At 43.1% G+C, this 27,778-nt stretch overlaps 1 protein-coding gene and 1 pseudogene across 7 annotated transcripts; one reads left to right on the forward strand and one right to left on the reverse strand.

Moving 5' to 3' along the window:
• Positions 1 to 298: 298 nt before the first annotated feature.
• Positions 299 to 23,312, reverse strand: Ggact (gamma-glutamylamine cyclotransferase). Of its 7 annotated transcripts, none has more exons than XM_041663323.1 (4): positions 23,164 to 23,225; positions 7,467 to 7,522; positions 751 to 1,209; positions 299 to 564 (listed from the first exon to the last, which is right to left on the reverse strand). In XM_041663323.1, the coding sequence occupies exons 3-4, from the start codon at positions 1,194 to 1,196 to the stop codon at positions 438 to 440; spliced, it is 573 nt and encodes a 190-aa protein (XP_041519257.1). In that variant the 5' UTR covers positions 1,197 to 1,209; positions 7,467 to 7,522; positions 23,164 to 23,225; the 3' UTR covers positions 299 to 437. The 7 variants fall into 7 exon arrangements, with proteins under 7 accessions (XP_041519257.1, XP_041519258.1, XP_041519273.1 ...); XM_041663324.1 differs by lacking the exon at positions 7,467 to 7,522 and adding an exon at positions 22,289 to 22,398 and having other exon boundaries at positions 23,164 to 23,221; XM_041663339.1 differs by lacking the exon at positions 7,467 to 7,522 and having other exon boundaries at positions 299 to 558; positions 23,164 to 23,312.
• On the forward strand, positions 23,215 to 27,568 carry LOC121463463 (annotated as a pseudogene).
• The last annotated feature ends 210 nt before the right edge of the window (positions 27,569 to 27,778 follow it).

The raw sequence follows: 27,778 nt of genomic DNA on the forward strand, positions 1-27,778 counted from the left end.
TAATTGGTACTTCGCGGCTTCCCAACATTAAGTGTTGTTTGTATTTGGGAGCAAAGCCTTCTGTCAGGGCCTGAGGAACAAATTACTAATGTGTTGGTTTTTCTGAAAGGCCTACCCCCAAAGGCTGCACCTTCAGGTGGCAGAGATGGGCAAGGCTGCCGAGAGCTAGGTACCCATCAACAATATAAAGTCTGAGGGCTCAGCTGTCTCCCAGCAAGTCACTACTCTTGACTTCACTGAATCAGACTGAAAAACACCTTCAATCAAGTAAGTACATAAAAAGGACCAAACAACATACTTCTATTTTAATGGCTGTTTTAATAGTTTGTTTGTGATCTGGAAAGTATAATGGGTGATGGAATACATAGTCTAGGTGCTTTTCTTCAGGGTATTTTTCCACGGAGCCATCCCAAACCAGCATTTCCCATCACTTCCTTCTAGATTTCGTATGTGGGAATCAATACATTCAGTTTCTGAGATTCAACTGCAGCCGGGTCTCTGGTCACAGGAGATGCCATCTTTGGAGCAAAGCAAAGCAAAAAAGGAGAACCAGGTGCCCTGTAACTGACATTTAGGGGACTTCATCTCAGCGTGTCTCTCACCTAGTAGCTAGCTGCAAGCCCAAAAGCTCCCTTGAATAGCAAGCAATAGTAACATCGGATTAGAGCATTTGCAAAATTTGTGTCAAAGACCTTTTGTCAACGTATTTTATAGACAGATGTTGAGCCAGGCAACCACTGGGCCCCTCACCTGCTTTCCCGGGGGTTGTAGCGCAGCCCGTGCGGGCCCTCAGAATCATAGTTTTTATGGTAGGGGAGATGCAGCCACTCAGGGGCATAGGTGGCTGTACTGTACACAAAGCACTGGAGCCTGTCCCCAGGGTCATCGGCACCCTCCCACTCAAGCACCTGCACTTGCAGGGCCCTGCGCTGGTACATGCTGGGGCAGCCTTCGAAGTCATCCAGGAAGCTCAGCATCTGTTCATCCACCTTGTAGATCTCACCTGCCACACAGTGGCCCTTTCCCGGCAGGTGTAACAGCCATGGTATGTTGTGCTCGCCAGCGATCACCAATGGGAAGGACTCAAGTGTGCAGCCCCGGCCTTGGAAGGCTGCTGAGCCATGTGACTGGTCCAGCATCACTTTGTGGTTGGGTTGGCCTCGTTTCAGGGTGCCGTACACGAAGACGTGAGCCATCTAGCTGCAGGCACTATGAAGGAGAGAGCAAGCAGGCACTGTGTCAGCAGGTGAGGAGCTCCCTCATGGCCTCCTCCAGACTTAAGGCAGCACCACTACATTCACTACTTGTCAGGAAGAGAAGCCAGCTTCCTGGGTAAGGTGCCTGTGTCATGAAATGCTTTCTCTAGTTATTTAAAAGAACTGAAAGAGGCATTAGGCCAGCCTGTCCTGGAGTTTGCAATCCTGAACCTAGAAGAGGAGCAAATATTACCGACTTCAAAAATCTGGGCTGGGGGCATGGTATGTGGGCACACACCTTTACCTCAGGTAGATCTCTGAGTTCCAGGCTGGCCTGGCATAGCAAGCTCAAGGTCAGCCAAGACTATCTGGTGAGACACAAAATCTGAGCTGGGGTGTGACTTAGAGGAATACTCACTAAGCAACATGATGTTCTTCCATGTGTTTTTAAGCACTTGGAGCTCAAGTGATCCTCCTGCCTCAGCATTCTGAATAGCTGGTATTAGATTACCACTACAACTGGCAAACAGCACCCATAGCAATGCTAAGGAAGGAAGAGCAGGCATGTCAGCCACTCTGTACCATCAGGTAGACTGATACAGGTCTTACAAAGATCTCAAGCACAGCCCGCATATGATATGCAGGCAGCCCCTGATCATGTCAGGTGGGGCTGGAATAGAAAAGAAAGCCTTTCTTCCATTGACTTGGGATCACAAGTGGCTCACTCAGGTCTCTGTGATACCAGTCTGTTTCAGAACACAGGCCCCGCACCACCTAGTGGAAGCCAAGGTACCACCAGAAAAGGACGTTGGCCAGGCTGCCGTGTTAACTTGTGAAAGCATGCATGCCTGGATGAGCAGCTACACTGGACCCCTGCACTTTGGTGGCACTGAGATCCCAGGTGAGATCAGCCACACACTGTCATTACTGACTGCAAGAAGGTGTTCAGCCGAGAAGTTGTCTGTCAGACAGGAACAGCCCAGTCAGGGACCAACTCCTGAAGGCTGGCCACTTTCTTACATCATTAGCTTTGAAGTCCACACAGCAAGTATTATAAATAAGGAGAAACAAATATAAATAAGAACCTGGATCCCAGATTCTGGGGAAACCAAGGTCTCAGGAACACAGTTACATTCTGGTCCTGAAACTTAAGACCCAGCAAAACCTGTGGGCCCATAGCTTTCCTTCTCAAAGTCTTAGAACAGTGGTTCTCAACCTTCCTAACGCTGTGACCCTTTAAATACAGTTCCTCATATTGTGTGGTGACCCCCAACCATAAAATTATTTCATTGGTACTATCATGAATCACAGAACCACTGTCTTAGAAGGCAAAGACAATTCATGATTACTCACAACAGCAACCTTGGCTCCATGTAAAACTAACATTCCCTTAAGTCTGGGACACTGCCTCTGTGTAAAATATGGCTTGAAAATGCAAACACAGGAGCAAGTCTAAGAAATGCAAAATGACTATTATTAAAACACAGATTATCAATGAGAACAAAACACAAAAATAACACAATGACTGCAATACCACACTTTTTTTTTTTTTTTTTTTTTTTTTTGGTTTTTCGAGACAGGGTTTCTCTGTGGCTTTGGAGCCTGTCCTGGAACTAGCTCTGTAGACCAGGCTGGTCTCGAACTCACAGAGATCCGCCTGCCTCTGCCTCCCGAGTGCTGGGATTAAAGGCGTGCGCCACCATCGCCCGGCTTACCACACATGTTTTAATAGTAACTTTATGAATGCCTCAATCAAAAGACACAAGCTAACTGAATGGATCAAGAAACAAAAATCCATTAAATGCCTACAAGAAACAACTCAGTTTTAAAGATAGGCACTGAGTTAGAGGGTGGACAAAAGTGCTCCCATCAGATTAGACCTGAAAGCAAGCGTGTGTCACTGCCCTAATACTGCCACAACATACTAAGCAGAAGAGAGAAAGAGGAACCTTCATTCTTCTCAAGAAACAGCTAAGATGACATTATTATCCTAAACATATGCACCAAATTCTGGGGTGCCTAATTTCATAAAATTTCATTTCTACTAGTGGGATTTAAAGACACAGATTAATATAAACCCATTAATAGTAGATGATTTCAATATAGCAATTTTTCTAATAGACAGGCATCTTAGTTACTATTCTATTGCTGTGAAGAAACACCATGGCCAAGACAGTTTATAAAAGAAGGCATTTAACTAGGGGTTTGCTTACAGTTTCAGAGAGTTAGTTCAAGATCATCGTTGTGGGGAACCTGGTGGCAGGCAGGTAGGTTTGGCACTGGCTGGAATAGTAGCTGAGAATTTACATCTTATCCACAGGTTGGAGGCAGAGAGAGAGTCTGACATGGGATTTTGAAACCTCAAAGTCCCGCCTCCAGTGGCAGGCTTCCTCCAACAAGGACATACCTCCTAATCTTCCCCTAACATACAAATGTATGAGTCTCTGGAAGGCCATTCTCATTCAAACCACCCCAACAGGTCATCTGGACAAAACAGTGAAAGATCAGATTTTATAAAATATTCTACCCAAACACCAAAGAATATACATTCTACTTAATAGTACATGGAAGCTTTTCTAAAATGGACCACATCCTGGGACAAAAAACACTTTATAAATCCAAGAAGGTTGAAATCAATCCTTGTATCCTATCTGACACAACATAAAACTGACAGCAAAAAAATCTCTAGTAAGTACATACACTAGTGGAGATTAAAACCTCATTACCTGAATGATAATGGGCCGAAGAGGAAATCAAGAAAGAAATAATTTCCTGGAACTAAGTGAAAATGAAAATGTAACACCCTGAAAGCATTCCTACAAGGGCAAAGTACAGCTCCTATAAATGTCTGCATTAAAATTAAAGGCATGGTGGACTATGCCTTTAATCCAAGCACTCTGGAGGCAGAGGTACATAGAGTTCCAGGTTAGTTAGACTGGGCTATGTAGAGAGACCTTCTCTCACTGCCACCCCTCCAAAAAATAAAAAAATCAGAAAGAACACAAAAAAGTAGCTTTGTGATGCAACTACAAAAGCTGGAAAATAAGAACAAACCTAATCCAAACTCATGGCAAGAATAAAAAGAGCAGAAATCAAAGACATAGAAACAAAGGAAAAAAACAATCAACAAATTAAGAGCTGGTTCTGTTAAGAGCTGGTTCTTTCAGAAGATGAATCAAAGTTCAACAAATGGAAAGAAATAAGAGAATTCAAATAAAAAGAATCAGAAATGAGCAGGGAAACATCACAGACACTAAAGAAACTCAAGAGTGTTATAAAGGAATACTTTAAAAACCTATATTTCATTAGCCTGAAAAAACTAAGAAATTGATGAATGTCTACATTTAGCCAAACACCCAAATTAAAGAAGTAAACAACCTAAAGAGATCTATATCAGGGCTGGAGAGATGGCTCAGTGGTTAAGAGCACTGACTGCTCTTCCAGAGGTCCTGAGTTCAATTCTCAGCAACCACATGGTGGCTCACAGCCATCTGTAATGAGAACTGGCACCCCTTTCTGGCATGCGGACACACATGGAAGGAATGCTGTACACATGATAAATAAATCTTAAAAAAGAGATCTAAAAAAAAGAGGAGATTGAAATAGTAATAAGTATCCTTCCAGACCTTTGCACAGCAGAATTCTACCAGACTTTCAAAGAAGACCTATAGCCAATCCTTAAACTATTAAGAAAAAGGAAAAAAGAAAAGAAAGCAAAGTACTCCCAGTCCAAACCCTTCTATCACTTCCAAAAACAGAAACAAAAGAAACCTATAGGCCAATAGATCTGATGAACACAGACTCAAAAAAGTTCAATAAAATACTTATGAACAGAATTTCGACATATATGAAAAGATCATACACCATGACCAACTTTGCTTTTCCCCTGAAATATAGGATAGCTCAACATAAGTGAATAAATTCAACAAACCACATAAGTGGACGTAAAAGAAAAAAATCACATGATTCTCAATGCAGACTAATGCAGAAAAGGTTGACAAAATCCAACATACCTTTATTATAAAAGTCCTAGAGAATGTATGACTAGAGGAAATATCTCAGCACAATAGAAGTTAAATATGATAAATCCACAGTCAACTTCTCTTAAATGAAGAAAGGCTTAAAGCAATCTCCCTGAAGTCAGAAATGAGACAGTGCAGTCCAGTATCTTCACTTCCTTTCAATATTGAGCTCAAAGTACTGGCTGGAACAAAAAGGGAAAAAAACAGAAGGAACCCAAAAAATACAAATGGGGAACGATGTCAAGCTATCCCTATTTGCAGATGAACTAATATTGATATTATACATTAGCAGATCACCAAAATTCTACCAGAAAACTAGAAACAATAAATTCAGCAATGTGAGAGAATACAGAATCAACTTGCATGCATGCGCACACACACATACACGCCCTTTTCTATACACTAACAACACACATGCAGAGAAATCATAGACATGTTCCTATTCACAATAGCATCAAAGAAATTAAAATATCTAGAAATAAACCTCACTAAGGAAATGAAGAACCTCTACAGTGAACACTTTAAACCTCTGAAGAAAAAGATAAAGACACTAGAAAATGGAAAGACAGTTCTTGCTCATGAATTAGTAGACAATGACCATTTTATCAAAAACTATTTACAGATTCAATTCAATAAAAATCCTCATTTCATTATTCACAGAAATAGAAAGATCCTATAATTCATATGAAACCACAAAAGGCCTCAGTCAAAACAATCCACAGCAAAAATAACAATGCTGGAGGAACTGACGGTCCAGATTTGAAGCTATATTACAACCCATAGTAATAAAAACACGGTACTTGCATAAGAAGAGACCAATGGAACAAAACTGAAAACCTAAAAGTGAGTATATGTAACTTCAGCCATTTACTATTTGACAAATATGCCAACTTAGACTTGAGAAAAGAAAGTATCTTCAACAAATGGTGCTGGAAAAACTAACATCCACACAGTTGTAACCTTGCATGAACACTAACCCCACACGGATCAAGGACCCAAACATGAAAGTGGAAAGAGTGAAGTTGCTAAAAGAAACACAGGCAGTACCCTACATGATGGAGGTGTAGGGAATTTGCCCAAGGATAAGGCCAACAACTGACAAGTAGGACTTTACAAAACTAAAAACTTCTGCACAGCTAAAGAAACAATAAACAGAGGAAGCCCACAGAATGGGAATCTTTGCCACCTACATATCTAAGAGAGAATTAATATCCATTAATATGTAAAGGATTCAAAAATGACCAATTCAAAAAATGGGACAAGCATCTGAACAGAGAGTTCTCAAACAAAGGAAAAAAAGAAAGAAGCAAAAAGAAAAATGTACAGTCCCTAGCAGGGACAGGAGTGCCCTGCGCTGATGCTTCTGGCCCCTAGGGATGACCACAGTGAAAAGGGATGCTGCTTTCCAAGTCATGCCCCTCCCAGACACTGTGCAATGCTAGTTCTTTCCATGATATTGGATTAAGTCAGTCCTGTGTAAAAGTGCAAGAACTTAGTTTTATAAGGGGTGGAACGCATAGAACAAGGATGGCTGTTTGTCTTGGTGAATGGTAAGTAGACAGCCCCAAGTCGGCCGGAACCACAACACTCCAGGACAAGAGCTCTGCTGCATCAGACACAATGTGAACCTTGGCTCCCCAGGGAGCATCAGCCAGGACACCCACAGCGGGGCAGTTCAAGAGACAGAGCCAGTTACAACCTAAACGCAGCAAATGTAGATTTTTGAAAAAATTAAGTCTCTGAGCTTCTACTTTCTCCTTTTTAAAAAACTGGGGTTCATAGTGTTTGCCAATGAGTTATTGACCACTGACTGCCAGTTATAAGAATCCAATGGCCTTGCCCTCTCATTTCCCCAGCTCCTCCTTCCTACAAAGGCTAATTACTACAGGGTTCTCAACCAAGCTTCTGAGAGAGTTATGGTAAATGTTTTTGGTGGGAGAGGGATTCAAGCCTTATCAAGTAGTGGTTTTTGAACCAAGAAGCAGTCTCAGGAAGGGGACACTATACCATGGAATCATGATATGGACAGTGGTTTTCTACTTTAAACTGCAGAAACTCTGCAATTTCCTTCTAAAGAAAATAGCTTACATCTGTAAAAAAAACGAAACACTATGCAAGAGAGGCTAGTTTTTCTCACAAGCATTTGGTAAATGAATCCTTTCTAATATAAAATCAGTTTGAGAATGCGACCATAGAGTACAAAATGAATGTTCTACATTTCTGGCTTCTTTCATGAGAAAAACATTACCTTTTCTGATTATGTTTTGAACAATACACACAGATCCTTCAGGAAGCAACTTGTCCCTGTGGGGATTGGGAAAGGATCAGAGTTAAGCACTGGAACAAGCAATTAATTCCCATTAGAGGATTAAGGCACTCATGTTCACTTTGAATCAGAGAAGCAAGTTGAGAGTGAACTGTTGTATGACCAAGAGGTTATTTGTCAAAGTGAATAAATTAAAGACCCAAAGAGCAGCTAGATGCACAAGAGGGGCTAGGTAGACACATGACATTGGCCGGGGGATGGGTAAGGCTTCATGTCTGAGGAAGGACTGCCTTCCTCTTTGCAAACTGAGGGAAGCAGGGTCTGTGCCATATGCTGCTGTCTTCATTCTCACAGATGTGTCCTATGAAGTAAGCCCAACTCCCAGACCTAGACAGCCACACACCGCTGGGAGCTCCAGAGCCTGAACTGCGTACATGTATGCAGTGTCTCTGTGGATGACGTCACAGATATAGTAAGGACCAAGTGTAGGCCTGCAGTGTCAGGACTGAGGATTGAGCCCAAAGCACAACCTTTGTCTCAAACGTTGTTAGAACCTGGAATAGTATGTTTGTCCAGAAGTCAGCCCAAAGGAAGAATAGGCTCAGTGTCTCCAAATGCTTTAGCTCAGCAAAACCTGGCTAGTTAACATTATTAATATTTAAAAACCAAAAACACCAAAAAATATCCATCTGACTGGGTGCTGTCTGAAATGCTGTCACTCAGCAGTTTGCTTTCCTGTAGAACAATCCATCAAGTTTCATATTTTATCACCAAAGCAGAATTGAAATGATTCTAAGGCCTTTGCATAACTGTTGTCCTGACTGATGTTTATCACTAGCTGCCTGGTGGCAAGAGTGTCAAAGGCAGGATTTGGACTTAAGGTAGTCCACATCGTCACTATTGCACATGTTCAGTCCACACATAAAACACGCAGCAGTGAGCCAAATAAGACAAGGACTAAGGTGTAAAGTCTTCTAACATTAGTTTTCTAAAGGATTTTAAATGGATGTCACCCTCTAGCATAAGAAGAACCTTCAATAAAACATCCATGCTGTTTGTATCAACATTTAGTGACACAAAGAGGTGCTAGTGCACTCAGGATGTCAGCGCTTCAGTTTCTTCACGTGACAAATCAAGCCACCAGCAATTTGCCAGTTGTCAAGTGAAGACTGTGCTAGGAACAAGTGTCCCACCCCTTAGGGGGCGTGTTCGCCTTGGGCTAATGTTTACCTATAAATCTGGCTAGTCGCACTCCGCTCGCTTCTGCTTTCCTGGTCTCCCTGGGAACGGTGGTTCTGTAAGGCTATTTCTCCATTAAAGCTGTATATATATTTTTACAATCTGTCTGCATTCATTTACGCCGTTAGATAGCACTGCTGTGGGAGTCTTTCCAGAACCAGGAACTCCTGTGCTGCAGACCTGCAGCACAGCAATTATAAACGGTGTCTTCACTCACTTCTATTACCGACCACCTGGGTCAAAGTCGGCTGCACCAAGTTCACAAAAGGCAGGCACAGTGATCACAACCCAACAATGCCAACCACAGCCTTTGTCTTTACCAACTCTACTAAATGCCAACACCACCATCCAGTGGCCTGGGGCACACACAAATACACCCACAGTAACCCTATTTATCTTGGAGTAAAGGATGGGTGCCTGATATAGTTACTCATTAATTATCAACAAGCCTCTTAGAACTGTAGGAAACAGGTGAGAAAACAAGATGTTGTGAACTTTAAACCTGGCCCTGGCCTGTGAGCAGGAGCAGGCACTGAGGTCCTGGGCATCGTGCCAGGGAGGGCTGGACACATCCTGCAGATGCTTTGATGCTCTTATTTGGTTGCTTGCTCGGTTCTTTATAGTAAAGACAAGACCTTCCTGCTGCAGCCAGCCTCACCAACTTTACCACTGCCCCGGAAAGGAGACCACCAGACACTGTCCTCACACTGGTAGCACTGGTTGCCTTTGACCTGCTGGTGTGTTCAAAGCTCCAGACACTTGCGGGTCTGGGAAAACAAACCCTTATGACCCCGATGTCACAATGGCCTACACAAATATGGCTTTGGCAACCATTCTGTGAATTTTTAATGTTTTTCATGCTGTGTTAAAGACTCAGCAAGTAAAGGTAAAGAAAGGTCCCTGACACCAAACCTAATGACCAGAGTTTGATGCCTGGGAACCATGTGGTAGACGGACAGAACCAAATCCAGACCTCTACATGCATGTTGTGGTACACATGCTCCCCCTGCTTGTGTGTGTGTGTATAACTTTAAAACCTTAAGGCAGTTATATACCATCTTCAAAGTACAGTGACGAACAGTACAGACAGTCTTCTCTTCACTTTGTCCATTCTGAGTATGAAAGTGACTGGAAAAATGGCCAAACACTGACCCTGGAAGGAGCCTTGTGCATACAGGCCAGGTACAATGGAATGGAAACATGCTGGCTCCTGCTGTTCCAGCAGGTGGTTCAGCAGCCAGACTCCTGTCAACAGGCTGAGCAGGCAGCTCCAGACCTCGGAAAGTGCCAATTACCCACTGGCGCCACCTGCAGCTCAACCTAAATCAATGGGTTGGCCACTTTGAGACTGCTGGTCTTGGCTTCAGTTCCACTCTCCGGTTCATGGTCCAGGCCACACAAGTGTGGGGCCTTTAAACATCCAGTGTGCAACACAGTCTAGGTGTAAACCTACAGGCATCTCACTCAGTTTTTGCTAGTCTCTGGCATCACTGCTGGTCAACACCCACCAGAGGCCAAACAAAAGAGAGCTAAGCGATCCAGATCCTAGGAGGTGGGCGAGTCAGGCAGGCGCCCGGTACCCAGGCAGGCATGTTCAGACAGCTGAGCCTGAAATGAGATCCATCTCAGCAAGGTGGGGAGCGGCTCGCACAGGGACACTCTCCAGCTTGACCCAGGTGATTCCACAGTGGTAGCTATTGTGAAAACCACTTTGTGTGCACATTAATAAACAGTTGATACAGAAAACTACCAGCGAGTCAGGAAGAGTGGTACACACCTAGAACTCCAGAACTCTGGCTCATAAAGAAAGACTGCAAATTCAAGGCCATCATGGACTATAACCACCCTATTTAAAAAATAAAAACTATGGGCACAAGAAAGGGGAGGGAGCTTGCAGGCCATTGGTCCCGTGCCTTTGCCAGTGTATCAGGGAATTCAACAGGCCTCCTAATCCCTAATCAGAAGCAGAGTTTCCTCATCTCACCTGCAGATTTCCCACGAGCAAGGAGTTCCTGCAGTCTTTCTGAAATGGACTGTGCTGCCCTGTTAAAGCCTATCACTTTCTGAAGCAGAGTAAGACATGTTCCTCTGCAGCTGCTATGGAGGCTCCAGGGAAGGAGGCCGAGTCTAGGCCAGCAGGAGAGCTACGAATGCAGGTGCATGGGTACCATGCTTTCTTCACTCACCCAGGGCCCCACCCATGCATGCTAACTGCTGACTAAGTAGTGACTGCCCACACTTGGCTAAGAAACAGCAGAGGACCTGGCTTTTGGACTATTTTCCAGGCTACTGGAGGGGAGCATGCGTTTAACTTACACTTGACAAGGGCTCAGAATGTGTTTACTCTGCCTGGCACAAACACTCTGGTCAAAGGCGGGGGTGGAGGGGTGAGCTAACAATCCATGTCTTGTTCTAACTCACCCTCTGTTAGTGGGAGATACAGGGAAATGGGCACTGAGGTCTGGCTGCAGGTAGGTAATTTTCAGCCTGCCTCTGCCCGAAGAGCTCTGCTGTTTTCTCTGGGCCAACTCGGGCAGGAAGGCCATCCTTGCCCAGACTGTTCTCCCTTTCCTTCATTTTCCTGCAGCATGACTCCTTTGAATTCTGAAACTTTTTGTTAGAAGTACTCCAACTTTTGAAATAGGAATATCTACACTACAACACTGTTTTATTTTTCAAGGGCAGCTCAAGTATGGTAACACTGTGAATGTGTGTGTTCTGGGCTCAAACTCAAGCCTTCAAGGGTAGGCATGTGCTACTGGTGAGCCATTTTACCAGCGCAATCAAACATAAACTCTGCATTGTCAACAGAAAAACCAAGTCAGAAGAAACCTGGGGGAGCAACTTACAGTATCGCACAAGGTCATTCTCTACACCTCTAGGTAGTTTATTACCTAAAATATCGCACACGGTCACTCTGTAGGTGGTTTATTACCAGTACCTGAGAAAGATAAGAATTTAACCCACTTAAACAACTCTTCTACTTAGAAGTATGACCTACTCAAAGTGAAGAAATGAAAAACACAAGCGAGGCTCTAGGCAGTCTGCCAAATGTGATCTCTATTTAGAAGCTACCAGTCAATTTCTTTAGGACAGAGAGCCAAGTAACTTCATGGAGTTCAAGCTCTTGGTTACTAGCAGGGATGGGTGGTCCTGGCCAAGAAAAGCAAGGCTCAAGGGGAGGGAACATTGGCTCTATAGTAGCTAGCTAGGCTCAACACAGGACAATCAACAGGAACACTTAGATAATCACCATGTTAGTAACTCGTTGTGGTGAACAAACACCTGACACAGCATATTAAGGTAGGAAACATTCATTGCGACTGATAGTTTGAGGGATGCAGTGCATCACAATGGGGGAAGGCAGTAGTAGTTTTTGACCGGAAAGAGTGTGAAGTTGCTTGACTACATCCAGGCACAGGCCTCAAGGTTCATTCCCTACTCCCAAGCTACTCACTTCTTCTATCTATGCCCCCTTTAAAGGTTCTGCAACCTCCCAAAACAGTAATGAGGACAAGGTGTTCAAATACATGGACCTATTCTATGGAGGTCATATTTGAAACATAACAAACACCAAATACAATCAAAAGATATCACTTGAAACTCCACTTACACTACTAAAGGCATATTGAATACAACTTAGAATCTCACACTAGGTAGACATGCCTGTTCGTCCATCTTAGAACAAACCACCAAGTACCACCCTGTCTCAGGCCTGCTGCTGGTTGTCGTTTCCAGGTCACATAGCCAAGAGGCACCCTACCAGGCAACAGCCATCACACTCTCTGCAAATCCACAGAGGAAACAGAAAAGGGGAACAAAACATCTACCCCACAAAGGCAAATTCTAGACCTAGATGACTAGATGCCTGCATAAAAACATAAGAACTGTCAGGGAAATATGTCTCTACTAAGTCCAGCTATCCCACCACTGCAGGCCCTGAGTATTCCAACAGCTGAAACACAAGAAAAAAGACCTTAAAACTGACTATATGAAGGTGATAGAGATCTTAAAGAAGAAATGAGTAAATCCCTTAAAGGAATACAGGAAAACTGTGTGGTGGTGGTGCATGCCTTTAATCTCAGCACTCAGGAGGCTAAGGCAGGTGGATCTCTGTGAGTTCAAAGCCAGCCTGGTATAGAGGGCAAGTTCCAGGAAAATCTCCTCAGCACATAATAATAAAAACACTAAACATACAAAGAACATTAAAAGATGCAAGGGAAAAGGACATGTAATATATAAATTATTAGGATTATATTATTAGGATTATATTCGACTTCTCAATAGAGACTCTAAAGGCCAAAAACAGCCTAGGCAAATGTCCTGCAGACTCTGAGAGACCACGGATGCCAGTTCAAACTACTACACCCAGCAAAACTTTCAATCACCCTAGATGGAAAAAAAAGATATTCTCTGATAAAGCCTAATTTAAACAATATATACAAATCTAGCCCTATAGAAGGTGCAAGAAGGAAAACTCCAACAAACTACACCCATGAAAACACAGGGTATACTCTCAGCCAAAAAATCAAAAGCGTGAGCAAACACACACACACACACACACACACACACCACTAACAACAACAAAATAACAAAAATCAACAATCAGTCATTGATATTTCTCAATATCAAAGGTCTCAACCCCCTAATAAAAAGACACACACTATCAGAATGGATATAAAAACAAAATCCATTTTTCTGCTGCATTCAAGAAACACACCTCAACATCCTGCACAGATATTACCTCAGGAGCAAGGGTTGGAAAGAGATATTTCAAGCAAATGGACCTAAGAAGTAAGCTGGTGTAGTCATTTTAATATCTAATAAAATCAACTTCAAATCAAAACTAACCAAAAGAAATAGGGAAAGACACTTTATATGCATCAAAGGAAAAATCCACAAAGATGACATTTCAATTCTTAACATCTATGCCCCAAACACAAGGGTACCATGTTTGTAAAAGAAATGCTGATACAGCTTAAATCACATATTGACCCTCACGTGCTGAGAGTGAGGGACTTCAGTACCAGATTCTCACCAATGGACAGGTTATCCAGGCAAAAACTAAACAGAGAAATACTGGAACTAACAGACATTATAAACTAAATGGACCTAACATATTACTTACAGAACATTTCACCCAAACACAAAAGAATAAACCTTTTTCTCTACACTGCATGGAACTTTCTCCAAAACTGACTACATATTTGGACATAAGGCAAGTCTCAACAGTTACAAGAAAACTGAAATAACCCCCTGCATTCTGTCAGACCACCATAGACTAAAGGCACAGATTAAAGGTAGATAGCAACAACAAAAAGCTTACAAACTCATGGAAACTGAACAACTCTCTATTGAATAAAAAATGAGTCAAGACAGAGATAAGAAATGAATTTATAGTAAACCCGAATTTATGGGATACAATGAAGGGGTTCTAAGAGGCAGCTTTGCTATGGAATAATTCTTCTGTACACTGTGTGAATATATGTCACTATGATTGATTTAATAAACAAGCTGATTGGCCAATAGCTAAACAGGAAAACTAAACCAAGAATGACAATGACAAATGAGGAAGGGGGGAGTCAGAAGACACCAGCCAGCCAGCTTCTGAGGAAGCAGGATGATGTGGGAGTGTCATATATCAATCTGTTGATTTCATTGGTTAAGCAATAAAGAAACTGCTTGGCCCTGTGGGTGGAGTAAACAGAACAAAATGCTGGGAGGAAGAGGAAGTGAGCTCAGACTCCACAGCTCTCCTCTCGGGAGCAGACGCCTCAGAGAGACACCATGCCCCACTCCCGGGCAGACACACGCCATGAAGCTCCGACCCAGGATGGACTAGGCTAGAATCTTCCCGGTAAGACCGGTTCTCACAGATTATTAGAGATGGGTTGATCGGGATATCAGAATTAGCCAGTAAGGGCTAGAGCTAAAGGGCCAAGCAGTGTTTAAATGAATACAGTTTGTGTGTTGTTATTTCAGGTAAAGCTAGCCGTGCGGGCGGCTGGGGTGCTGGGGACGCAGCCCCGCCGCCCTTATTACTACAGCAGGATGTATAGAAAATAAGATAACAAGCCATGAGTCATTTGGCAAATCATAGATAAGAAATATGGTTTAATTTAAGTGTAAGAGTTAGCTAGTAATAAGCCTGAGCTATCAGCTGAGCTGATTAGTATAAACCTCTGTGTGGTAATTTGGGACGTTGCTGCTGGATATCTGGGACTGTGTGGTTGGGACAAGAAACTTCCATTTACACAAATTCACAGTACTAAGTACCTACATAAAAAACTAGAGAGGATCTCAGACTAGCAACTTAACAGCACACCTGAAAGGTCTATAACAAAAAGGAGTCATCACACCCAAGAGCAGCAGATTGGCAAGAAATAAACTCAGGGTTGAAATCAACAAAATAGAAATAGAATAATACAAAGAATCAATGAAACAGAGTTGGTTCTTTGAGAAAACAAACAAGATAGACAAACCTTTATCCAAACTAACTAAATGATGAAAAGAGAATGTCAAAATTAACAAAGTCAGAAACAAAAAGGGGGAAATAACAACCATCACTGATGATTGAAATCCAGAGATCATAAGGACATGCTTTAAAAACCTATACTCCACTAAACTGGAAAATTTAAAAGAAATGGCTAATTTTCTTGATAGGTACCACTTACAAAAGTTAAATCAATATCAAATAAACAATTTAAACAGACCTATAACTCCTAGTGAAATAGAAGCAGTCATTAAAATTCTCCCAAACAAAGAAAGGCCCAGGGCTAGATGATTTTATTGCAGAATTCTACCAGATTTTCAAAGTGTTAACACACCAATACTCTTCAAATTACCTCACAAAATGGAAACAGAAGGAACATTACCCAATTCATTTTATGAGGTCACAGTCAGTCACCTGGATACCCAAACCACATAAAGACCCAACAAAGAAAGAGAATTGCAGACAATTTTCCTTTATGAACATGCAAAAAAGCACTCAAAGAAATACTTGCAAACCAAATCTAAGAACACATCAAAAAGATCAACCATCATGATCAAGTAGGCTTCATCCCAGAGATACAAGGATGGTTCAATATACAAAAATCAATAAATATAATCCATCATATAAACAAACTGGAAAAAAATTTGACCTTCTTATTAGATGCAGAAAAGACCTTTAACAAAATCCAACAGCACTTTATAATAAAAATCCTGGGGAGATTAGGGGTACAGGGGACATACCATAACATAATAAAGGCAGTTTATAGCAAGCCAATAGCCAACATCAAATTAAATTTGATGTTGAAACTCAAAGCAATTCCACTAAAATCAGAAACAAGATAAGGTTGTCCACTCTCTCCATATTTATTCAACATAGTACTTGAAGTTCTAGCTAATGCAATAAGACAACTGAAGGAGATCAAGGGATACAAATTAGGAAGAAATCAAAGTATCATTATTTGCAGATGCTATTATCATACATAAGTCACACTAAAAATTTCACCAGGAAAGTCCTACAGCTGATAAACACTTCAAGCAAAGTAACTGCATACAAAATTAACTCAAAAAAAAAAATCAGTAGCCCTCCTATATACAAATGACAGACTGAGAAAGAAATAGGGAAACAATACTATTCACAATTGCTTCAAATAATATAAAAATATCTTGGGGTAACTCTAACCAAGCAAGTGAAAGAAATGAAGAAAATACCAGAAGATGAAAAGATCTTCCATGCTCATGGATTAGTAGGATTAATATAGTAAAAAATGGCCATCCTACCAAAAGAAATCTACAGAGTCAATGCAATCCCCATTAAAATTTCAACACAATTTTTAACACACCTTGAAATGACTATTCTCAACTTCATATGAAAAACAAAACAAAACTTAGAAACCCAAGAAACCTAGGATAACTAAAACAATCCTGAACAATGAAAGAACTGCTGGAGGTCTCACCATTCTCAATTTCAAGTTGTACAACAGAGCTATAGTAATAAAAACCACATGGTACTGGCATTAAAAAATGTTGGTTGGTGGAATCAAAATGAAGACCGAGACATAAATGCATACACCTGCGTACACCTGCTTTTTGATAAAGGAGCCAGAAATACACACTGGAAAAAAGAAAGAATCTTCAACAAATGGTGCTTGTGTAAGTGGATGTCTACATGTAGAAGAATGTATATAGATCCATAATTACCACCCGGCACAAGACTTAAGTAGAAGTGCATCAAAGACCTCAACATAAAACCAGATACACTGAACCTAATAGAAGAAAACAGGCTTGAACACACTGGCACAGAAAAATACTTTCAGAACAGAACACCTAGGCAACAGGGCCTACAAACTGCCAAAGCTGGTGTCTATCCACACAAGTCCATAAGCCATTTATTTATTTATTTATTTATTTTTTGCTTTTTCAAGACAGGGTTTCTCTGTGGTTTTTTTGGAGCCTGTCCTGGAACTAGCTCTTGTAGACCAGGCTGGTCTCGAACTCACAGAGATCCACCTGCCTCTGCCTCCCAAGTGCTGGAATTAAAGGCGTGCGCCACCACCGCCCAGCCTCATTTTTCTTTTTTTTTAAAGGCATTTTTACATAGTCCTGGCTGTCCTGGAGCTTGCTATGCAGACCAGGCTTGCTTCAAACTCAGAGATCCATCTACCTCTGCCTCCTGAGGGTGGGACTGGAGGAATGCGCTATCACATCTGACTTTATAAAGCAATTTTCATAATAGTAAGTAGAATTGAGAGTTAGTGGTCTATACTTTTTTTCTTTAGATTTGTGTCTTGAGTTATGTGCACAGGGTGGACTTGGGGCAGTACATGGGTATAGAAACTTTCAGGAGCAAGAAGCAGGTATCAGATTCCCAAGGATAGAGTAATAAAAGCTTCCCTTCCACATGATGGTTTGAGAAAGGTCCTCACAGGTTCATATGCTTAAGTACTTAGTCCCCAGTTGGTAGGACTATTTGGGAATGATTAGGAGGCATAGCCTTTTTGGAAGAGATGTGTCAGGGGGAGGCATGCTTTGAGGTTTCAAAAGCCCATGCCATTTGCAGTCAGAGATCTCTGCCTTCTGCTTGTGGATCAAGATGTGAGCCCTCAGCTACTGATCCAGCACCACGCCTGCCTTCCTGCTACCATGTTCTCTGCCATGATGATCGTAGAAACTGTAAGCCTCAAATAAACCTTTTTAAAAATAAGTTACCTTGGTCCTGGTGTCTTATCACAGCAATAGAAAAATACCTAAGATAAACACACACACACACACACTTCTATTGCTATATGAGTAAGATGAAAGGGTCATTAACTTTTAAAAGCAGATGTGATGATTTGAACAAATGGACAATGTCTGGTACTTCTACTCTCCTCAGACCTATTCAAAATTTCACCTCTTCCTACTCTTTGCGATATGGAAGGTACTAGGGCCAAAAGGAATGAAGAAAGTGTAGTCATTCTTATCTAACTGGAAGCTGAGGTCCAGCAGAGGGGCAGAAATACATAAAAATAGACAGTTCAAGGCCAAATAATGTGGAATGTAATCGAGTCAAACAGACGCCCAGCGATTATACCACCAGGACAAAACGGAAGACACCCACAGCTGTGGGGCCGTGACAGAATCAACAGCTTCTACCTGTTTCCTAGAATGCTAACAGGTTGTATAGGTGGACCCAGATTGTTGTCATTTAAATGTTTCCTCTGCTATGATGGTGTCCCCAAAATTCATGTGCTAGAAAGTTAACCCCCAATATAGGTGTTGGGAGAGGAGCTTTAGAGGTGAGTCATAGGGTCTGCCCACATCAATGGATTAACATCACTGTATCAGAAGAGGGTTCCTCGGATAAACACATTAACGCCTTCCTTTTCTCTCTCCCCTGCCCTTCCGCTGGGGCTGGAGAGACGACAGGGCAGCAAGAGCACTTGCTGTTCTTCCAGAGGACCTGCGTTTGGTTCCTGGCACCAGAGTTGGCCTGCTTCTTACAGCTGCCAGCAACTACAGCTCCAGGGAATGTTACCATCTTCTGCCCTCTTTGGTCTCTTGTGTACATACACAGGGGTACACAGCAGTATAGTAGGAAAGGGAGGAGGGGGAAAATAACACTAATTTTATATAATTTAAAAGGAGTTATGCCACTTGGGCTGACAATGCTTCTCTCAGGATGTAGGCAGAGGCTGCTCCTTCATTTCCCATACGCCCAGACCCAATAATAACATAGAAACTATATTAATATTATAATAATTCAGACATAGTTCTAGCTAGGCATATTTCTTACATCTTGAATTATCCATTTCTATTAACCTATGAATCGCACTTCCCACAGGGCAGGGAACCCTGATTGCTCTTTGGGCTGACGAGGGAGGGGGACTTGATTGGGGGAGGGGGAGGGAAATGGGAGGCGGTGGCGGGGAAGAGACAGAAATCTTTAATAAATAAATAAATTTTAAAAATCTATGTATCGGGACAGGCCGTGGCTTACTGGTAAGGATCTGGCATCTATCTCCTTTGGCAGCTACATCTACATGGCATCTCTCTGACTCCACCTACTCTCTCTATGTATCTCTTCCAGACTGGCTATATTCTGCCCTGCTACAGGCTGAAGCAGATTCTTTATTAACCAATCATAATAAAACATATTCATAGCATACAGAGGGGAATCCAACATCATCAGGATCCACAGATTTCTAGCAAAATTTCTAGTACCCAGCATCGGGAAGCCCCTTTTGAGTCAAGAAGAGTTCAAGAGACTCCCAAAACAATACAAGCTGTTTCTGTTGCCCTTGGTTACCTCCCAGAGGTTGAAGGCAAGTCCTTATTGCTAAAGACACCACCTGCTTTGGACACAGGAATCAGAAAATCTGAGATGGATGTGACCTGAAAGCCTCCTCTCTAAGGACTAGCTTTCACAGTGCCTGAAGGTACTATACAAACTGCCAGAGGAGGAGCAACCAAAAATCTTACATAGCTGTGACACCTATAACCCCAACAATGACCAACAGATTGAGATTTCAACAGGCAAGAGCGTCCTAAGGGTGCAATAATGGCACTCATATCTTGGCAGTAACCAAGTTGTCTAATTAGATACCAATAAATCAATGACATGAATGCAAACCATGGGAAGCCAGAAACAGCTCAGTGAGTAAAGGTACTTGCCACCAAGCACGACAGTCTGAGTTCAAGCCCTGGAATCGTGTTGTGGAAGGAAGAACCGACTCCCCTAAGCTTTCCTCTGACTTTCACACACATATACATAATAAATAATTTTTTTTTTTGATTTTTCGAGACAGGGTTTCTCTGTAGCTTTTGGTTCCTGTCCTGGAACTAGCTCTTGTAGACCAGGCTGGCCTCGAACTCACAGAGATCCGCCTGCCTCTGCCTCCCGAGTGCTGGGATTAAAGGCGTGCGCCACCATCGCCCGGCCCAATACATAATTTTTTTTATAAAGAAAAAAGGAAAGAAGGAACTCATGAACTGTCCAGATCTAAGTCAGCCTACCAGGGTAAGTTGAACCTTGCAGGGAATTTTAAATAGCAGCGCGCGCACACACACACACACCCAACCCAGAAAATAAACATTATTTGAGTATAGTTATGCACATTTAATATGTATATACCATGACTACTTTTATATTGCAGCTCCAGAGGTAGGCATTTATATAAAAACTTCAGGGCCTGCAAATTCTGAATTTGTATTTGCCCCTTTACAGGGAAAGGTTGCTAAATCTCTGCCTGCCTAAAAGGGTCAATCAACAGATATCATTTATTTGCACAATATTTTAAACAAACTCACATAAAAATTTGAGCATTTTGAGGTAATCTGCTAAGAAGTGATGATGACTTTTTGGTCCCAGAAGAAAAAGTTCTTTCTTTGGAGGTACAAACCTAACCTAATTATTTAAAGGAGAACTGTTATACTATCTAGAATAAACTGCTTTAAATCAGGTTTTTTTTATCTTGTAGTGTTGAGGGTAAAACCCAGGAAGAACCCTGCAAACGCCAGGCAGGTGCTCTACCACTGAGCTACATCTCCAGTCTTAAATGAACAGACACTGGGAAGAATGCATATCAGGCTGGATAGAATCATGACATCTATTTAGTGGCTATCTGGAAGTTTATTGGATTACTTCTATGCTTTCACATTTGGTTAAAATTTTTCCAACTGAAAAGGAAAATCAGAACCTTAATAAAAAACAGAACTTAACATCAGAGAGCTTTTCCTTCCTCAGTATGATCTGGTTCAGATGTCCCTAGATCCAGGCAGTCTTAACACACCTGTTGGCTCCCTTGCTCTTTCTGAAGTTTCATATTTCCATCCTGTCTTTTGCTCATGGTATCTAAAACCAGAAATGTCATTGTCCCATTCCTCCACGCCTTTAATCCCAGCACTTGGGAGGCAGAGGCAGGCGGATCTTTGTGAGTTCGAGACCAGCCTGGTCTACAAGAGCTAGTTCCAGGACAGGCTCCAAAGCCACAGAGAAACCCTGTCTCGAAAAACCAACCCCCCCCCCAAAAAAAAGTCACTCTCTGCTCAAAGTTTAGCCCCAAAAGACCTTTGCTGTGTCCCGTGCATTCACTCCAATAGCACATGGCCTTTCCCTTCGTCCTTCCCAAACTACTGATAATATCTATTGACTTAATGTCATAAAACCCCAGAGACTTTGAACAACTAGCCTTTTCAGTGAACTCAGCCGAGGGAGCGCAACAATACCTCACAAAGTAACCAGTGCCTACACAGCTCTGGGTTCCAGGGGTTAGGCCTGCAACCTAAGCAAGGCTGTCCTTCCCAGAGCTGTTCCATCAACAATACAGAGCAGCCTTTGACTGAAGAATGATTTGTCAGTCAAGATGCTGGGTAGTCATGGTTAGCTCAGGCTCTCTGAATAAAATTTCTAATATCTATTGGATCCAGATGGGGAATGTTCTACAGAAGACTGCTAAGATCTTTGATGCAGTCCTTCTATTGCTTCCTCCCATGGGCCATATCCCTCTCCAAACATGACAGCACTAGTTTATAGGGTGGAGGGTACAATAAAAAGTTATGCAATGAGTCCTTTTCAAGCATTGACAGAACTGGAGCTCTCAAAAGCTCTCACTCAATAAGGTGAAAAGAACACGTTGGTGGGGAGCGGTTATTTCTTGACATAAGGTCTTTCATAGCTGAGGATGGTTTGCTTCAATCTTCTGGGTGCTAGGATTACAGGCAGAAGCCGCCACACTTGGCTTGAACATATTACCTTAAAAATGAACGATTGCAGGGTTGTGGTTCTATACACACACAGCCCACCCACTATCCAAGATCACCTCAAAGGGCCATTAGTAAGATTCCATCTCACCCTCTCACATAGCAAGGTGGCAGTTTACAACTGAGCTACATATCCAATCCCAACTTTGTTTTCCAGTGCTGGAGATCCAACCTTGGGCTTTTTGTATGCTTAAGGTTATGGTTAGTAAAGTTTACTAGTTAAAAAAAAAAAAAGTTCGGTACAAAAAGCCACCCATTAACAAGCCACCCATTAACTTTGCAAACTAAGCTTTTAAAGACAAATGTTCTTCATTGGAGAAGACTGGTCTCCTTACTCAGGGACTTCTTTCTGGCTTCTCCTGGGAGCCGGGTCAGGAAAAGGCGGCCAAACTGCAGGGCTCCTCACGTTAGCACTTCAATTACAGGAACCAGGGCAGGAAAAAGCCTTCAACGAGCAGAAAATAAGTATGTGTGTACACAAGACTTACCTCTCAGAGGTAATTCCAATTGATTCAATGATGGCATTTATTTTTAACACATGATTTCTTACCGGGACCTTCAGCTTACTCTTTTAAAAAAAATGGCTCCTATTCTACTTTGTTTCCTTATTTCTTCAACACGAATAAACTGAGCTTGGAGTTAAGCTAAGTTAAAACACATGCACACCTCTGATGGGTTTTGAGCAAGGCTATGTATGCCGTTATAACTGGCTAATAGAGTGAACAGCAATGAAAACCATGACGAGAATTCAAAGGCAAGAATCTCCAAAGTTCCAAATGTTATTAATGGTTCCAAAAGAATCTAAGACCAGAAAGTGACCCACAGAAGTTGGTTTTGAATTCTTTTGCAAGTTTTGGTCTCCACACGCATAAGAAACACCTAAAACTAAAAAGCAGAACTTTTGAAAACAGCCTCATTCCACTTAGGCTCTTAAGCTACCTGCTGGAGCCATGCGTCCCACCAGCAGCGAGCAGCGAGCAGCCGCTCCGCTGAGGCCAGCGTCTCCGGTCTGCGTCTCCCGCCGTGGCCATCGCGTCCATCACGTGGGCCGTCCCCGGCGGGGTTCCGGGGTCAAACTAGCTCCCCGCCCCGCGGGTTCTGCCCGCCCGGCCCCCGCACCAGCAGGGACACTAGCGACCCACGCTCCGCTGGCTGGTGACTGAATCTCAGCCGCCCCAGGCTCCCTGTCCCAGCCCGCTCAGAATCTCACCTGCACTCGGCCAAGAGGATCGCGGGGAGCGCTCCGGGAGGCGGAGCGGAAATGCCCTGCTGGGCAGGCGCCGCAACCAAATCGCCCCGGGCGGCGCCCCCTGCAGGCTGCACGCAGCTCCTCTGGCCCCTGCGGCGCCGTCGCCTTGACGTCCGCGCTAGCACACCTGCCGCCTGCACCTCTTCCCACGTGGTCAGAACCACGCACTTACCTTTCTCCGAATTGAAAGAGCCCCTCCCCCGACACCAGACACAGGCACAACCGCTTCCACGGGAGTAGACTCTACATTACGCCTGGGTTGGACCCAAACACACCTGAGACCTGCTACTTCAGAAAGACTCATAAACACAAAATTAAAGACTCACCTCCTTACATAAACCTTGAGATGACGCTAAACTCAGATCTGAGACTCCACAAGGCAAATTGATGAATCACCAAAGTCTCACACCTGCTCATACATACTCCTACTGAATACAGGTAGTGTAGCCATTTTGGCCACATACCAACTCTTTTTGAAATAAAACTTATTTAGGAGCTAGTGGAAGGACTGACTTTCACCTGTGTCTCATCCCTAACACTAAGCGAGAGCCAGAAAAGCTGAGAGCATTTTTTTTCTCTAGAGATTTTCCTCGTGGAAGGCGTCGTCCAGGTGAAAGCAACGTCGCTCTCCTCCAAGACACACAAATTAAGTATAAGATTATTGGTTTCCTCTAATCACTTCTTGTCCCTTTGACTTTTTCGTGTACGTGGAGTACTTGAGATCATTTCATAGTCTTGGTTTTCATATACACATAGTCAAAGATGCTGAAGTAGCTGTATTTTAAATAGATGTCCAAGTCTGGGAGAAATCTATGTGATCATATTCATCAACCACAAACTCTTCCTACAGAGGATCATGAGAGGAAAGGGAGTCATAATAGAGAATCTGGGAAGGTGAGAAGAGGGTAGTAATAGGGTACATATGACATAAAAGTAGAAAATGAGCAGAGATACAGAAGGGAAAAGTGGAGAAGAGGATCAGTAAGAACACAGTATGAAAATCTCATAAGGAAGCCTATGACATGGTATGCCAATTTACAAAACAAATTTTAAAAAGTTAAGGGTCTAAGGATGCTTAAAGTCACTGGTTTACTGAAACTTCTCATTTCACTGTGGAGAAATTAATAAAACCAATAATGATCACATTGCATTTATTGGAAATCACTGGGGCACAGAGTAATTAAGCAACTAAGCAGGTTCTAGGTAAATATGGTGAGATTGGAGGCATATGTCTTTATGGAGTCACTGAACCTTGACAATCATGACCCTTTGTTCCCAAATTCTTCCAACCATATCATATTGTTTGCTGAGGAATAAAAGTTGCCATGAAAATACTTTATCAGATGATTTTAGGTTTTTTTTTTTAATGTATATGGGTGTTTTGCTTGTACGTCTACACACACTTGAACCTCCTCACATTTCTGTGGAAAGTATTATTTCCCATTTTACTGCTAAAGCTTGGCAGAAACAAAGACCAACCTCAGCATCTCACAAAGAAACATGCAAACTAAGTTTAGGTAGCTCAGCAAGGCCGTTCTTTCTTGTAAAAGGGTGCACCCAAACCCAGAGTAGGCTAGGAAGCATACCAGGGCCAAGATGGCTCCTATCTTTTATTTTAGACATAGGTGGTGACTGAGTCTCACCCCATTGGTAAGAGGGAAGTCTCATCCCATTGGTGGGAGGGAAGTCTCATCCCATTGGTGGAAGGGAAATCTTATCCCATTGGTGGGAGGAAAGTCTCATCCCATTGGTGGAAGGGAAGTCTCACTCTGACATGACTGACTAATCTGCACGAAGGGAAGAGGTTCAGAAACACCCTTACCACAGAACGAACTACATTTGACAGGAAAAATGGTTCTCACAGCAGTTAGTGAGAGATGAAATTTCTTACTACACTACCTTCATAGAGCTACTATTCCAGGGTACCACAAATGGGTTTAAAACCTTTAAAGCTGAAGGTAACCAGAACATAAACTGTAAAAGTGGAAGTCTGTGACAGCATTGCAAAAGTTTAGTGCTGTGAATGCCTTCAAGTGGAGAAATGATGTCTCCTGATGTCATCACACAGATGATGCCGAGGTAGCTGTGAGGGAATGTTCCAGGTGCAGGCAGAGTATTTGGTATAGCCTCTGTCAAGATTCTGACAATTTCAGTTCCCAAAGTGTGGTTTAGAAGTAGGTAAACACTATTGCAGGTGAGTATGGTAGATTACATTTCCAAAGGTAGACCCAACAAGCCTTCTCATTCCTCCCCATAGTCAGACTTCGTTTTCTCATCCCCACTAGGTGGGGGTGATGAATCAGGAGGGCAGGAGCCAGACTGGGTGGACCCTTGGACCTGGCTAAGTTCCCAGGGCTTGCTAGCTGGCCAATACTTGGGCCAGGCTCAGAGGTGTTGGGGATATCCCCATGTCTGCTGCTATATGAGTTTTGTGGAGGGACAGCCTAGTGTGGATCTCAGGTTGGAGTAGACCTAATTCCCCAAGCTGGCCCAGAAACTTTGCAGCTTGAAGGCCATACAGGAGTCAGAGTGGAGGGGCCATCTCGTGGTCCATGTCCTATCCACCACAGTGCCATTGTAGTAATATGAGCGGCGGGGCTGTGTCCCCAGCACCCCGGTTGCCCACATGGCTAGCTTATGCCCCGAAATAACAACACACAAACTGTATTCATTTAAACACTGCTTGGCCCTTTAAGCTCTAGCCCTTACTGGCTAATTCTGATATCCTGATCAACCCATCTCTAATAATCTGTGAGAACCAGTCTTACCGGGAAGATTCTAGCCTAGTCCATCCTGGGTCGGAGCTTCATGGCGTGTGTCTGCTCGGGAGAGGGGCATGGCATCTCTCTCAGGCGTCTGCTCCCGAGAGGAGAGCTGTGGAGTCTGAGCTCACTTCCTCTTCCTCCCAGCGTTCTGTTCTGTTTACTCCTCCCACCTATCTTCTAACCAATAAAATGGGCCAAGGCAGTTCCTTTATTAGCCAATGACCTTCCTCCATCATGCCATGAAGGTAGAGAAGATAGAACAAAGTCCTGATGAGTCACAGGACATGATGGCCCTGAAGAAAGAACTAGATCATTTTGCCAAGCAGCCAAAGCAGAAAAGGGTCACCCTGGGGTACACTCAGGCTGACAATGGTGCTCACCCTGGGCATTCCTTTTAAAAAGGTATTCAATCAGACAACCATTTACTGCTTTGAGGACCTGCAGATTAGCTTCAAGAACACATGAAAGCTGCAGCCCCTGCTGGAGAAATGGGTGGAAGAAGCCAACAAGAAGAATTTTCAGAAAATATGCAAAGCAGAGCCCATTCTGCAGGTGGGGAGAGAAATCGGATGAGCACCGAGAACCATTTGAGGGGGAACCTGAAGATTTCTGTGGTGTCCAAAGACCTTGCAGATCAACATCATCACCAAGCACTTGGGTTGGAGAAGGATGTGGTCCTCGCTGGTTCTGTTTGTGTTCTGTAATCTTCACCAGAAGCACGAACAATCAAGCACCGACTATTCCCAGCCAGAAGAGTATGAGGCAGGAGGATCTTCTCTGTATCCTTTCCTGCTCCCTCCCCTCCTCCCATTCCCTCCACATACCCTCCCACCCCACCCCCATCCAATCCTCAGAGAAGGTAAGGGACATTGCTTTGGGGAAGCTCCAAGGCCCTCCCTACTATATCTAGGCTGAACAAGGCATCCATCCAAAGAGAGTATGTTCATAAAAAGCCAGTACATGCAGTAAGGATAAATCCTGGTGCCACTGACAGTGGCCCCTCAGTCTGCCCCAGCCATGCAACTGTCAACCACATTCAGAGGGTCAAGTTTGGTCCCATGCTTGGTCCTTCCCAGTCTGGGTGAAGTTGGTGAGCTCCCATTAGCCCAGGTAGACTGTTTCAGTGTGTGTCCCCATCATAGTCTTGACCTCTTTGTTCATATTCTCACTCCTCCCACTCTTCAACTGGACTTTGGGAGCTCAGCCCAGCTCAGCCCAGAGACCACTGCTGGTCTCTGCCTCTGTTTCCACCAGTTGCTGGATGAAGGTTCTATGGTGATATTTAAGATATTCATCCGTCTGACTACAGGGAAAATCAAGATCGGACCCCCTTTCCTCTATTACTTAGGGTCCTAGCTGGGGTCATCCTTGTGGATTCCTGGGAATTTCTCTAGAGCCAGATTTCTTGCTAACCCCATAATGGCTCCCTCAATCAAGATATCTCTTTGCTCTCATCTCTGTTCTTCCTCCATCCCATTCCCTCAAGTTCTCCTCACTCCTCTCCTTCTACTCTCTTCTTCCCCTTCCACCTTCCCTTTTCCCCCCACCCCTATGCTCCCTATTTTGTCAGGCAAACTTGTCTGTTTCCAATTTCCAGGTAGATCTATATATGTTTTTCTTTGGGTTCACATTATTACTTGGCCTCTCTAGGATCATGAACTATAGGCTCAATATCCTTTGTTTAGAGCTAGTATTCACTAGCTAGCACAGACACTGGGAGCATCAATAAATAAATGGGACCTCCTGAAACTGAGAAGCTTCTGTAAAGCAAAGAACACAGTCTATAAGACAAAAAAAAAAAAAAAACAAAC

The sequence above is a fragment of the Microtus oregoni genome, unplaced genomic scaffold (assembly GCF_018167655.1).
Source record: "Microtus oregoni isolate MIOR12 unplaced genomic scaffold, Mior012 000001F_ref0000356, whole genome shotgun sequence".
Taxonomy (NCBI): domain Eukaryota; kingdom Metazoa; phylum Chordata; class Mammalia; order Rodentia; family Cricetidae; genus Microtus; species Microtus oregoni.

Bases quoted from the DNA above. Each gene is read 5' to 3' on its own strand.
- Ggact (XM_041663322.1), bottom strand. From the start codon at position 1,196: ATGGCTCACGTCTTCGTGTACGGCACCCTGAAACGAGGCCAACCCAAC. The intron at 565-750 runs GTGAGGGGCCCA...CCTAAATGTCAG, and splicing joins TACAACCCCCGGGAAAGCAG to TTACAGGGCACCTGGTTCTC.